General features: G+C 45.7%; 1 protein-coding gene across 2 annotated transcripts; it reads right to left on the bottom strand.

Annotated features, from left to right (window-relative positions):
• Positions 1-358: 358 nt before the first annotated feature.
• LOC147895867 (translocon-associated protein beta (TRAPB) family protein) lies at positions 359-14,046 on the bottom strand. 2 transcript variants are annotated; one of them, XM_087382866.1, is made up of 5 exons: positions 13,805-14,046; positions 1,642-1,740; positions 1,389-1,497; positions 1,199-1,283; positions 359-756 (listed from the first exon to the last, which is right to left on the bottom strand). In XM_087382866.1, the coding sequence occupies exons 1-5, from the start codon at positions 13,975-13,977 to the stop codon at positions 647-649; spliced, it is 576 nt and encodes a 191-aa protein (XP_087238992.1). In that variant the 5' UTR covers positions 13,978-14,046; the 3' UTR covers positions 359-646. The 2 variants fall into 2 exon arrangements, with proteins under 2 accessions (XP_087238992.1, XP_087238993.1); XM_087382867.1 differs by lacking the exon at positions 359-756 and adding an exon at positions 909-1,067 and having other exon boundaries at positions 1,212-1,283; positions 13,805-14,045.
• Positions 14,047-14,941: the final 895 nt, after the last annotated feature.

Below are 14,941 nucleotides of genomic sequence, written 5' to 3' on the forward strand. Positions count from 1 at the left end.
ATGTATGAGAAGGGGGCTCAACTTCCTTATTTATTCCCCCTCCCTAATTTTGCCCCCGTCATCCTTCCTCCAGTTTCACAAATCTCTTTTCCTCCCTTTGCACCTTCACTCCCTTTTCTTCTCTCCTCCCATTCCACCCCTCTTTTTTTGCATTCACAAATAAAATGGACAACTTTTAGTTTTTGAGCTACATTCTACTTTTGTCACCATCATTTTCTGTGCACATTGACAGAACCAAAAGCACTTCAATGTACGGTAAGACACCATTACCCGGAAACTTTATCCTACCATGAACTTATGACGACATACGACGCTCTGCTCCTAAAACATCATTATCCCCACTCCTAAAAAACTTAGAAGATCGTCTATGATCACAGGATGAAAAATTTTGCAGAAAATGTACAACAATTAAGCAAGCTCTTCTACATCCTGTGGAAAAATAGAAGAGTGCAAAAACTGCAAGCATCAACTACAAAGATCAACCTTATGACCCTCACCATGTAAAAAATGATATAAGTTTCTGAAACTTCGCAATAATTTGTTCTGTGAGATTTTCAACTGTACGGGAACATAATTTCATTGTAGACTCCTGGAGCCAGGAAAACTTGCAGTTCTATTTCTTAGAGAGTATACACATATCAAAGTATTACCTTCTCTTCTTAGCTTTTGTTGACTTCGACTTGGACGGTGTCACCAGTAAATAGGTGAAAATACTCAAAATAGAAATCACTGAGACAAGAGGGCCATATCTACCAGCTAATATCTGCAAATCACAAATAACACTCTGTAAATTCTATGTTTCACTGATAGTAAATTCGGGCACTTAACCAGAGGAAAAACCATCAGCACCACATACTAGATTCTGTAAAATACATTCCTAATTACATAGATACACAAGGTAAAAACACCACGATATCCAGATAGTTCATCCAACAGATACTTAAATCTGTAGCACAACATGAAAATTAAGCAGAAGATATTAATTGCTACTCTTTATAATGCCCATTGAGATTCACTTAACATTACTGAATTGAATGGACAGGTTTGGATGAATTCCATACCTTCAACTGCAAGTAGTCAATTGCAAAAGTGATATTTGAGCCACAGCAATCAAACATACAGAGATTAGTACGATAACAGAAGAAAATTTTCCTATGACAACACTGTAAATCCAAGGCTAAAACAGCAATAAATGCACAGAGATGCTGTACCGATTGATACTTCTGCTCTGGAGACCTTTCTGATAGCAGGTCTAACTCACGAATTGGGGTAGAGTAGGCTTCCTGTGCCAAAAAAATTCAAGGCCAGAACACAATTGCATTCGATTAATTGCTAGTTCCAAATTGCCTGTGAAAAAGTTTACCCATACAAAGAGTTTCTAAACAAACCTGCAGCATGGATCTGGCAGCAACCCTGTATTTGACAACTGCAGGGGCTCCATAAAATAGACCTTTTTCTTTGGGCTCCAGGACAAAAGTGTGAGTCAAAGATTTTCCACTGCATTGCCAATAAAAGGGGAACAACACAACAGCAGAGAAAGATGTAATCACAAAAGACAACCTATTACTTATAATAAAGGAGCTATATTTGAAAGGGCAATCATTAGGGTCCCTTAAATTCAGGAAAGAGATGAAAACATACGCTTCCAGCTTATCCCAAGAACCAGAATTGTTTCCACTGACAAAATTGAACTTCTCACTTGGCCAGGTATCATCATTCAAGCTCACATCGTAAGCCGTGCTGCACAGAAACACAAAGGTAAAAAGAATTCTTGCTATCAAAGTCATTTTAAAAGTGTGCTACATGAGGACTGGATTATATAATAGAGAATACCAAAAGCACATCAAGAAGTTATAGTCTAAACAGATCCAATAGAAAAGATTGACTCCAACAAACTCCTTCCAAAACCCCACCAAAAACACATTAAACCATATGCCATCATCCTTTTAAAAAAAGAGCTGTGTCTAATAAAGACCCCTACACGGGTGAATGAATAAGAGGACACCTTCATGCAGGACTGGCATGCAACTGACAGGCTAGGCATAAGTAGACTGGCATGCAACTGACAGGCTAGGCATAAGTAATGTAATGGCCAGAGAGTCCGATGTAGTCCCTTTTCTAGGAGGAGGTAAAGTACTAGCATTGAGACTACGAACATAATTACCAAGAAATGGAGACATTGTGGGAACACGTATCTAGATCATCCAGGAACATGCCCAAACTCATCCTCTAAAAACACAACACATTGCGGGAACATTGTGGGAGCATCCGATGCCAGAACAGAAATGTTTGAGTGGCTGAGTGGACTCATGAAGTGGAGATTGGAAGAAAGAGAACTTAGAGAGAAGCGGTGGAGAGGCTAGGGGGAGTGAATAATGCAGGTGAGGACAGGAGAGTGAGACAAATTGCCAAAAGTAGCACTACGGGACTGTTTTATGGCCTGTAGATTGCCATGCCCAAGCACGAGGTCCCGGAAAGCCAGGGAACAGCATTTTGGAAACTTTCCGGGGACACCAAAACACCGTTCCCTGGCATTCCAGGATCTGCTCTGCCCATATGGCATTCCACGAACAGTTTTGGACGTCCCCAGGTCTTTGTTGCCCCAGAACGGCATTCCCTTGTTCCCAGAAGGGTGTCCTGATAACTATGACTATGCGACCATGGCAGCCAGCATCCTAATCAAGCTACGCAACAAAGTAGCAGCTAATGTATGTCACAAAGCATGTCAAGTCTCTCTGAAAGCAAGGGTTGCTTCATAAAGCTATAGCCTTTGATGATCAGTCTTCAATTAAGACTCATTTCTTGACAAGTTCTTATTTCGCTTCAATCTCTAAAATATAATGAGCAGTTCCTCAACATCCTCAGCAAACTTCTGCTGTGCCGAAAGAGCTTGTCACCTGCACCAGTGCCAGGCTCAGGTGGCAGTGACACCTAGCTTCACAGTCAACAATTTGCAGCATATCTCAGAGCATTTGGGCAAGGATTCAGTGCCTTTTGAGGGCCTTGCAGCAGCCCAACCAAGAGTCATCTGGGTCGCCCTTGGTCAGCATGTGTTGCTGACCAGGTCGGCTCGGTTGACCAACTGACCCTACCAGTCAAGTTGATTGACCCGACCAGCAGGTCGGTCAACCAGTCGGCCTGTTTCAGGCCTATGCCCCTTGAATTTGGCATTCAGTACCAACCTCCCTCCAGCCTCAGCTCCTGCCATCTGCTGCACCGGTTCAGGACCAGGATCAGCCACAAATTGTCTCCAATCAGATTGCGATATCTGGCAGCATCTACATGCAGCACACAGCAGGGTTGAGACAGCAACCAAAGTCGAGGTTTGGCAGTCTGTTTCAGCACAGCTCGTTCTCCCGCAGTCACAGTTAAGGGGAGTTTTTCAGCTCAGGTTTTTAATTCCGATTTGGCACTCATATACAGATTGCCGCTCGAGGCAAAGATGGAGCAGGCACACCTCTGGCTCCTCCAGAAGTGTGCGGAGCTGTTCAGGGTGGAAGCCTCCTTCATGATGAAGTGGGCACGGAAGATCGGTATTGAGCCGATATCCACACTAGTACGACGACGCACAGATACTGACTACTCGCCCTCTAAACCCCCGACAAAATCACACAAAGCAGAGACCCGGAGTAGACTCCTGGATTGTTGGAGGTGACTTCAACAACCTAGAGTTTGGGGAAGACAAGCAGGGCGGAGCCTCTTTTTCTGAGATGCCAGCAGCAGAGCGTAGCACCTGGGAGCAGTTCATTTTCATCATCAGTGGCAGAGACCCGTGGAGAGAGACAGATTTCAGCAGGACACCAGGCAGCCTTCTCTTCTCCTTTGGACAAAGGAGACACGATGGATTGCTAGAGAGACTAGACCGTTTCTATGTTGGGGACTAGGCACTACACAGAGGCACGGATCTACTGGGATTCTGGCAAGTACCACGATGTCAGACCACTCTCCAAGTGCACTTCACTTGGATCAGTCCCGCCGAGGTCTCCCCGAGAAGGGGGTCCGCATTCCAGAGGACCTCCTTCAAGAAGAGGAGCTTCAGCAAGTCGTGGCAGGGATTTGGGAGCAATCAGAGACGGCACCATGTGAGGGCTGGCTACGTGGGTGACCAATGCGATTCAGAGCAGTGAGGAGCTGCAGACGGCACCATGTGAGGGCTGGGCTACGTGGGTGACCGATGTGATTCAGAGGAGCAGTAAGGAGCTGCAAGCTCACGCCCTTCGACGAAGGAGTACCCTTCAAAAGCAAGAGCGGGCTTTGAGGAGAGACCTCGCCTCCATTGAGAGGCTCAGGCAGCAGGACCCACTGTCTCAGTGGCTTAGTGATAGATTCGAGAGCGCTCGTATCAAGCTCTAGGACACGGAGGTGCGGCGGGCTGAGTTCTCCTATCATTCCTCTCGGACAAGATGACGAAGTAGTTCTTTCATACCACTGGGCCCCGATCGACAGGCACACAGCTACAGCGTCTCTGGGACTCGCAGGGCATCATGCACACTGACCTGTAGGAGATTCTGGACATGACCACGGGTTTCTACAGCCAGCTCTTTCAGACGGAGAGGATGACCCTAGCTGGTCTTGTGGCTCGAGAGCTAGTTTGGGATCACGTTCCGCTAGTAGTCTCGTAGAACTTATGTGAGCAGACTTGAGGAGCCTCTTTCACAGATGAGGAGCTCCCCTCGAGGCTCTCCCGACCCAGAAGTGCCCGGGTGAGGATGGAAGATTATCTCCACCCCTTTCCGTCTAGCTTGCTAGGAGATTTTTGACACAAGCCTTCTCCCTCAGTCTTTGAGCAAGGGGTGGATTTGTTTGATCCCGAAAGGGGGAGATAGGTCAGACATCCAACAGTGGAAGCCGATCATTCTGCATGATACTGCATACAAGATTCTCGCCAAGGTCTTGAGTTTGCGGTTACGGCTCCATCTTAACAACATCATCCATGACACACAGAGTAGGTTTATCTAGGAGCATAGCATCTTGGACAACATCTTCACATTCTGGGAGGCAGTGGATTGGTCCAGAGAGGAGTCACAGCTGTTGGCCGTCCTTCTCTTGGACTTTGAGAAGGCCTACGACAGGGTGGAGTGGTCTTTCTTAGAGGGCACTATGAGGAGATTGAGTTTCTCAGACAGATGGGTCAAAGGAGTTTCAGCGCTATATGCAGGGAGCTCTAGCCAGATGCTTATCGGAGGACACACAGGCCAGGCCTTTCCTCTCTCTCGCTCAGTCCGCCAGGGCTGCCCACTTGCTCCCTTCCTCTTCTTGTTTGTGGCAGAGGCTTTGGGCTACTATTTGAGATCATAGGTGGCGGGTCTCACAGGGTTGAAGCTCCCAATCAAACAGGAGGAGGAGCTACTTGACTCGGAGTTTGCAAACGACACGGTTGAGGGCACCACGACGACTCTGAAGAGAGTCAGGGGTGCCCTGGCTATTTATTGTGAGGCCTCGGGGGCACGGATCAACTAGACGAAATCTATAGGTTTCTTCACAGGCTTTGAGGAGACACAGGAGATCCAGGAGTGCGGGAGTCACTTTGGCTTCAAATGGATACCGCGGGGCCAGACAGCGAGATACCTCGGATGCCAGGTTGATATTCACATTACAACAGAGCAATAGATTGCCCCAGTCCTTGAGAGTGTTCGACGCAAGCTTCTCTATTGGAGCTTGGCCAAACTCTCCTTAGCAGGTCGCGCCTTAGTGGCAAACCAGGTCCTTCTTGCCACGGCCTGGTATATCGCCTCCTGCCGGTGCTTTCACAGAGGTTGCATTGGGCAGCTCCGACGGTTGGTACGAAACTTCCTTTGGGCAGGTTTAGATGGCACGAGGAACACTAGGGCCCGAGTAGCTTGGCAGACAGTGATCATGCCACAGGCACTAGGAGACTTGGGTGTCATTGATCCGGAGATGCAGAGCAGGGCCCTTTTGGGCAAGTTGCTGGTTCGTGGCCTCACCCCAGGTGCTGAGCCTTGGAAGCTCCTTTTACAACGAGGGCTTCTGAGAAACACCCCTCGCGCTGTAGTCTTGTGATGGGTGAGCACCCGGTTCCACCCGCGGCTACCTTAGTTGCCGTATGGCAAGATATCATTTACACTCTACGGTCCACCTGGAGGCGTGGGGCTCCAGGCTCCGAGGCGACTATCGAGAGGCGATCTCATTTCTGCAAGGCTTGGCCTGCAAGTGTTTTCTACATCTTCACTCCACGAGGGATTTGCTGGCTGTATAGTCCCCCCACTTGGCTATTAGCCCCAGTTCTAGAGATCCCTTAAGCAGTGAGCTGGGTTTCTCTGGAACAGGCCGATTTTTCTTTCAGCCTTTTTCAGTTTTTTCCATACTCAGCACCTTCGGGGCTGCTGTCTTGTATGAAAATCTTTTCAAGAATTAATAGAAGGTTCCTTTCCTTGGGAAAAAAAACCAAGGGTCCTAGGCCTACTAGAAGTACTAAATGTACTAGGACTCCAGGGAAAACTGGGCACTATGCTTAGGGGTGGCAAATGGTGCATCAAGGAAACAATTTGATAGATAAACCTAATCAAATATGACATCGTCGATGTACTTGTTAGAGAATAGCTCTTTCAAAATGAAATATAGGACGAAACACAACAAATTGCTTCCATGGACATAAGCAACATGTTTAACAATCCTTGATATGAATCATGGGTTTGCACAAATCGATACTTTAATAGATGTGAGCTTAGCAATTGTGAGTTAATGAGTTGGTAGCTCGGGCAATTCCATCAAAGATTCGCTTGTAAAAATTGGAGACAACACATATGGCTTTACTTGAATATTATTTTTAAGATACGATAGTTCGAAGACTTAAATCTAATGGTTTGGTTAGTATGAGATTGCAAGATCATCCCTATTACTTTAGGAAATTCGCTTAGCATGATTTTGCTATGCTGCAATTGGATCACGTTGAGTACCTCAAAACCTGTCATTTTGGGCATTCATTGATTGGATTTCGTCGTCTTTCAAAATTTGACAAAAGCTTCTTAATAAAATGCTGTTAGAACATTTTAAAAATCTTGATAGTTTGAACATTTAGCTTTTGATAGTTCCACAACTTATTTGTCTTGCAATCATACAATCTTCTCATGCGCTTAAGAGTTCATGCTGAGTGACCTTATATAAGATGCATCTTAAAATGTGTCTATGGCCACTAAACCTCATAGTTGTAAACACATTGATGATATGTATAGTATCCCTCAACTTAAGCTTAAAACTAAGTCACTAGAAAAGAAACCTTCTAGTCTAGAAGCAGGGTCATCATTGGAGGCAGGATGGGTGAGCGCTTTAGCCTGGAGAGATCAGTGCGTCAGGGTTGCCCCCTTGCTCCTTACCTGTTTCTTTTCTTCACCGAGGCCATGACTTACTACCTTCGGGCGAGGTCTACCGGGATCCGGGGGGTGCGCCTTCCACTTCGGGAGGACACGGAGCTTCTGGACTCGGAGTACGCAGATGATACAGCCCTTTATGTCCAGGATGATGAGAGGATGCTAGAGAGGGTGCGGATGGCCTTGGAGGTCTTCTGTTCGGCCGCTGGTGCGAAAATCAACTGGAACAAGTCAGTTGGTTTTCTCACAGACCCTGGGGCGTGTTCTCAGTGGGGGCGATTTCTGGGTTTCAGATGGATTCCACGAGGACAGACAGCTAGATACCTTGGCTTCCAGGTTGGCCTAGACATCACGCCAGCTCAGCAGTTTCTCCCGGTGCTAGACTCCATCCGACGGAAGCTGGCTTTCTGGAGTACTGCTAAGCTGTCTCTTGCAGGTCGTGCCCTGGTAGTTAACCAGGTCCTTCTAGCCACGGCTTGGTATGTGGCTTCATGCTGGTGCTTCTCGAGATCCAGCGTGGCACAGCTCAGGAGGTTGGTTCGAAACTTCCTTTGGTCTGGGGAGGATGGTCTTAGAGATACCAGAGCCAGGGTTGCTTGGCAGACAGTCATTCTTCCGCAGGCTGAGGGTGGCCTGGGGGTTATCGATCCAGAGCTTCAGAGTCAGGCCTTGTTAGGCAAGCTTGTCATCCGCGGTTTGACCCCGGGGGGGCAGACGTGGAAGATGTTACTTCAGCAGGGAATAGGCTCTTGTGTCCCGCGCCGAAGTGGAGAGTGGCCACCATCCCTCAGGTGGATCTTCACTTCTGCCCCGCTCACTCAGCCCCGTTCTCCACTCGTTCGTAGCCTCCTCATGGTTTGGAGGCGGCTTTGTCTCAGTCTCATACAATCCCAGCCCAGCTGTCAGGAGGAGATCGATCGCCAGCCGCTCGTCTGGAATGGGCAGGTCAGAGACGCCGAGGGCCTTCAGTTGGGGGAGAGATCACATATCAGGTGGGACGTCTGGATGAGGGGGCCAGCCCGGTCCCTTCGAGTTTGGAGGGATACGTACAGACATCTGGAGATGACCGATCTTGCAGTCGCAGCTGGAGGTGCACGTGGAGTCCAGGCGAGACGCACGGAGATTGACGGAGCGATCCCAGCCGCTTGGTTGGCTCCACCTGAGCCTCAGGTCCTCATGCCTGGAGACACCCGTTGGCTGGGACAGTTCACCCCCCGTGGCATCCCACTGGTGGTCACAGGACGTTTGGATGACTCCTCTATCGCCTTCTTCGCGGTTTCAGGGGATGGACGACTCAGGAGAGAGGATGCGCTCATCGACCCCCTACTCCCGTGGCAGAGGGTTAGGGTCGTAGGCCTTCTGGGGAAGGTATGGCGTACCGACCCTAGTATCGAGCAAGACCAGTTGCAGCTTTGGCGTCTTTGGCTATGGGAGGGGCGGGCCTTGTCAGAGCTTGAGTGGGACCCAGGAGAGTGGTGGTGGCCAGAGATTGTGACAGGACAGGGGCCGACTTCCTTCTTCGCTTACAGCACGACTCTGGGCAGGCGAGTTCTCGGGAGGATGCAGAGCCGCCCCCCCACCCAGCGACCTAGCTGGTACGCACAGGGTATTTCCAGGTTCTTTTTGCAGGCATTCTGGAAGGCCTTGTGGGAGAGCTGGCGGCCGCGGAAGATCTCATACTTCCTGTGGCTTCTTGCCCACAAAGGTCTTCCAGTGGGGAGCTGGCTGAGGCAGATAGGCCAGGACGGTTGCTGTCAGATTTGCCATGCGGACGAGGAGTCACCAAAACACTGCCTGTGGAGCTGCACGCGCGCCCAGGAAGTGTGGAGGTGGACCTTCGGGCTTCTTACCCGCGCAGCACCAGAGCTAGGAGTGATCACTTGGGGCGCGTTCTGTTGGTGCAGCACCGCACCTGGTCTTCATCACTTGTTCGAGGCATGCCAGCAGGACCCCACCTTCCTTATCACACAGGGGACGTGGGGGCCGCTCGAGGGTATCCCACAGCACCTAGCAGAGGCTGATACAGGAGTTCGGGAGAGGCAGCCAGTCTGGGAGATTATCAGCAGCATTACAGGATGGCACATCTGGACCTCGCGCTGCGCGCAGATCCTCGGTGGCACTTCCTTATCGACTGCCCAGATCATGGGGGAGATTTGGAGTGAGATTATTCATACCCTCAGAGGCCAGTGGGACCAGATTCAGGGAGACTCCCGGGCTGGTCAGGAGAAGCGGAGACGCTTCCTCCAGGCTTGGGACACACAGAGCCTCTTCTTCGAGCAGACTACGCAGGGCCTTCGGTGGCACTACTCACCACCCCGATGGCTGTTCATTCACACTCAGCATATCCCTCCGTGAGAGTATGATTTATTATGCTACCTTTTAGGGCTGCGTCCGGTTTGTGAACGCAGCCCGTCAGCTATAAGCTGACCTCTTGTATTTTGTTCTCGAAGTAATATAATTAGCACTGTTTTTTCGAAAAAAAAAAAAAAAAAAAAAAAAAACCTTCTAGTCTAGATGTATCAATTAAAATTTTAACTTCATTGCTTTAACACCCCTAGTAGTGTCTTCTCTGTTGAGTAGCTACAATCGTGCTTACAAAGAGTCTATTAAGCCACCGTTGTTTAATGGGAAGGACGAGGACATAGATAAAAGATACTCTTTATACTTTTCTCTACAAATGGAAAATTTTCATACATTGAAATCTACCCATAATGAGCTGCCAGTAACTAAAGCTAGTTTACCTTTGTGCAGCAAAGCGTGTAAATGGTGGATGAACTTCTACAAGTTTCCTATACCTGGCCAAACTTTGAGAACGTCTTTCTCAAAAACAAGCAAGGTCCTGGGGGTTCTTTAACACTAGTTTGGTAGCATAACATGCCATAAAAGTGTCTTTTCGATGTTTTGGCCAAAAAATCACAGCTTGATATAAATGTATTTTTTGTTGATTTCCTCACTTGAGCTTAACGGAAACTCATAGGACTAATTTTTAAAAATATAAGGAGCACAAAAAACCATTACATGTGACTACAAAATGCTCACAAATGTATGGTAACAGAGTATTGTACCCACGCACTACTCAAATTTGAAACTTTGTCTAGAATGCTTGAAAATAAAAAAGATTTCAATGAGCTAGCATCTCTTACAAAGTGTTTATAAGTATAACAAACACCTAAGAGTGACAAAACTTTGTTGAAAAATCATTTTGACAAGATTGATTTAGCAATGAACAAGAGTGGTTAGCCTAGTGGGTTACATTGTAAGTCGCATTTCATACATTGATAAATGTAAATCTATTTATTTATTTATTTATTTATATTTATCAATGTATGGGACATACTGGCTCAACTTTATTATATTCCTATTTGTTTTGGACCATAGAGGTTAATCAATCTATGTTTCCATGGTTTAATTGATTTATTTGAGCTAATTTTAAGCTATGTCTAAGAAGAGTGCACATTATTTAAGACGGTAGGATTAGAACCCACAATCTTGTCTTTTCCACATGTAAGCCCTACCACTAAGCTATAGAGTGGAAGAGCATACCTAGTGCTAACTAAAATATTATAAATGGTCCCTCTTCCCCGTTCCCCTTTAGTACTTGCCTTCTTCAAAGACCCCTTCAAATGGTCCCCATTCCCCCTCCCCCTTTGGTACTTGCCTTCTTCTTTAATGCCCCCTTCTAGGTGGTCCCTCTTAATTGAAACTCCTCCCTCCCCCCTTTATCCCTTAGTTTAATCATGCCCTTTCCCTCTTCCTTTTAACCCCTCTTCTCTTCCCAACAACTAATTAATGGGAATTTCCCAAATCACAATAAAGACTAAAACTAAAAGAGATTAAGTGCTACCAATCTCAACTACCAAAACAAGTTCTGTATTATATCTCGCTTTTATAGTTTTGAATTATCCCAATTCCCATCTATAAATTTTTTGCATATAACAATTTTTAATTGGTATCACTCATTCATGATTAGAAGCACACTATAAGTATAATTTAAACGTTAGGAGGTTCTTATGATATCCTTTAATCCTTGTATCTTGAAATTAGCACCCTGGGAAATCGTGAGGTTTGCGGCTCAGAGCGACCCTGTGAGGTTTGAATTACAGCATAATGAACAATCAAGATAAGGTTCAAATTTGGTGTTCTACATGATATTAGGTTTCCTAAAAACTCATGCTACTCCATAATATCCTATTGAAGACATGCAAAGTATGGTTGAGTTTGGAACTTGTCAAACATGTCAAAGAATGTGCAAAATATCAATTTTTACCTCGGTGTGAACATTCACTAAAATCACATTTGAAGCCATAGATCATAATAAATATGTTTATCTAGCTCCAAAGCAATCTGAACATATTTGTTTTAGTTACACTTAAACTCTAGGACTTACAAACTCTTAGAAAACTCATTCTAATTAAGAAGTATGGCCATTTTATCTAAAACCTAAGAAAACAGCTTGAAATTTTGGTGTCAAGTTGACCTTAAAACTTTAAATAGATCTCAAAGTAACAGCTATGAATTCCAATCCATAATAATTCCAAGTTTTTTTCAGCACATAAGCTATTATGGCAAATAATCAAAACCCCAAAATACTTTATTGATACTTTCGAATATTTCTATGAAGTGGCTGAGTAAACAGGACATAAAAGTGTCCTAAGACATTTTTATGTCATAACCTTTTAGCTGCTCTCTCACTAAGAAGTGTGAGTTACCTAAAAGTCCCAATGTGCATTAGTACAGAGTCTCCTTGGCTAAAGAAGAAGATGAGAAAGTCTCGACACAATAATAAATAATGTAAATTTAACAATTGAAGGGTACGTACCTTGACAAGACTAATGTGATCTTGGAGAGGGAATGGCTTTAATACTCTCCAGAGAAGTTATTTGAATAATTACTTCCCAAAAGAATTTTCAGTTGATAAACCTTCAAGGTAAGTATGGCATACCTAATACTCTTGAAAAGACTGTGAGATGTCCAAAACTGCTGAGAATATCTCGAATGAAATAGCTGCATCAAGGGTTGAGTTGCAAGGGCACATATGAGTTAGGGTTTTTGCTATTTCAAGCAGCACTGGGCTCAAGCCTATATAAGGAGGAGCCTAGGGGTTCAATTTTCTGTCATGTAAGTCAGAGCAAGCTTAGCTCTTCCTTGCTGGTCTGGATCCTGGATCATGTTGCAGACGCATACCTGCTTTCTAGCATGGCCCGTAAGTGCGCCACCTGGCGGTATGAGATGCTACGCTGGTAGGGATCTACTTGGGGAGATATGCCACAGTGCCAACAGCCCTGCCTATGGCTCAGAGGGAACATCCTAGTCTTGGATGTCATGGTTGGATCGTGAGCATGCCTGCATCCATCATCGTTGTTCCATGGTGAGGTCTTAATGAGCATCTATTCACAAAGAACATACAGGTAGGGCTACTGTATCAATGTTGTGTTTTCTTTCAATCTTTCAAGGTGATTTCTAGCCTCTCCTTCAAGATATTATTGGAAAGAAAGACTCAAGGAAGTTAGTCATCGAACTTGTTCTACAAAAGAAGATAATACATGATTGCAGAACCACGTAAGATAGACTGACATGATCATGATACAGAACTTGCTGTCACTAGAGACCTTTCTAAGTTTACCACTTTAATTATATGAACATGCCCTATGCCTCTAGACCTTAAGAGCTTATCAGCCTAATTATGAGCCTATTTTAAGTGGAAATTAGCCAATCAAAATTACACACACATATATAAAGAGGTTCCTTCTAATAGGAGTACCACTCCACAAAGCGTACTATATCATCAGTAAAGCTTGACGATCTGATTCCCTCGAAAGTACAGCCTAGCCTCCCATAATAGTGTGGCGTGACCTTGCATTCCAAAACGTGACAGATGCCGAGAACTATACAATCGATGACATGTCTCTCAGAACTTGTGCTGCTAGTAAACCAATTGGCTTCACTCGCACAATACAGGAAAAATGAGGAGTCAACATCCAAAAACTGCCCAAAATATCCATCATTTTGTCCGCATATTTCGCATGCCTAGCATACTCGAAACAATACTTTATGTAAGTTACAATTCCGCATTATTAGAAGCTCTTCCTGTAGCTGCGAACAGCAGGACTAATGTTTACAGTTACACGATTAGGCGCAGATAAAACAAAAAAGCGAATCTTTGCCTTCAAATTGAAGAAACAAGATAGTTAGGAGCATCCTGAGAATCTCTGATAGTGTACCGACTATTCTGGCAACCTGGACAAATTCAGCTAACGTAGAGTTGCAAGCAACAGCGATCGATGGGGACTGGAAGCATTCCAATAAAATCCGTGTGAAGACTTTGACCGTAGAGCAACCTAACCATGCAGATCTCCCTTAATTCTTCTTAGAAATACGGGAAAAAAAATGACCGGGGAAAAATGCAATTTTTTTGCGGCCAATGCGAGCATTCGAATTGTGCAATCCAGATCTGCGAAAAGAGAGATGAGACTCACGTGGAGCCGACGTTGTGGAGGCCGACGGAAACCGTGACACGCTCTGAAGAAGACTTGACCTTTGCGATGGAAGCCTGCTTGTGAACGACCAAGAAGGCGTCATCAGCAGCCTGGGAGAGGGCAAACAGAAAGGCCACACACAAGACGCAGAACAGAGGAACAATGGAGGCCATAGCACTTGTCAAAACAAGCTCCTCCAAAACTAGCGTGTATATCTATATGGAGCAAATGCAAACCCAAATGCTTCTCCCCTCTAGGGCTTTAGGCTCATTGGGTTTAGTTCTAACACAACCCCGGTCGTTTTATTACCACATCAACTCGTAAAACCCTCGAGAACATACCACCAACGCTTCATCGGACAAGGACAGAAGGCCACAGACAAGATGCACCACACGGGAACAATGGCTCATCGCACTTTGTCAATTCTCTTCCAAAACAACACAAAGAAGTAAATGCGAACCCATATGTTTCTTCAGGGACATTCGGTTTCGTTCTAACACAACCAATGTCATGTTCAAACCACATCAAAGCCCCAGGTAAAACCCTTGAACACAACCAAGAAGGCATCATCGAGCGAGGGCAAAGAGGAAGGACAAAGATAAGATGCAAAACAAGGGAATAATTTAGGCCATGGCACTTTGTCAAAGCTCTTCCAAAACAACACGAAGCAACAAATGCAAACCCGTTTGTTTCCCTCTAGGGCTTTAGGGACATTGGGCTTAGTTCTAACACAACCAAGGTCATGTTCTAGGTCAGAGCTTCATAGGTAGCTCGAGTGAGGGGAAAGATGAAGGCAAGAGACAAATGCAAAACAAGGGAACGATGGAGGCCATAGCACTTGTCAAAACTCTTTCAAGACAACAACAACATGCAAACCTGAATGTTTCTCTCTAGGGGTTTAGGGACATTGGGTTTAGTGCTAACTCAACCAAGGTCATGTGCTTTAGGGACACTGGGTTCATTTCTAACACACTTCAAAGCCCTAATCAAACCTTGAAACATAGTCTTGGATGTGGCATCTAGATGGAGGCATCATATTGATGGAGCCGTGCATGGGTGCTGTGGCTGTGTATGGCTCGTTGGCTTGTGAGCATGTTGGCCGTTGGTAGAGTTGAAAACGTCGTCCTTTTTGCCTTG

This window comes from Dipteris shenzhenensis, chromosome 12, assembly GCF_047967505.1.
Source record: "Dipteris shenzhenensis isolate YYH24624 ecotype China chromosome 12, Dip_SZ_1.0, whole genome shotgun sequence".
In the NCBI taxonomy this organism is placed as follows: Eukaryota; Viridiplantae; Streptophyta; class Polypodiopsida; order Gleicheniales; family Dipteridaceae; genus Dipteris; species Dipteris shenzhenensis.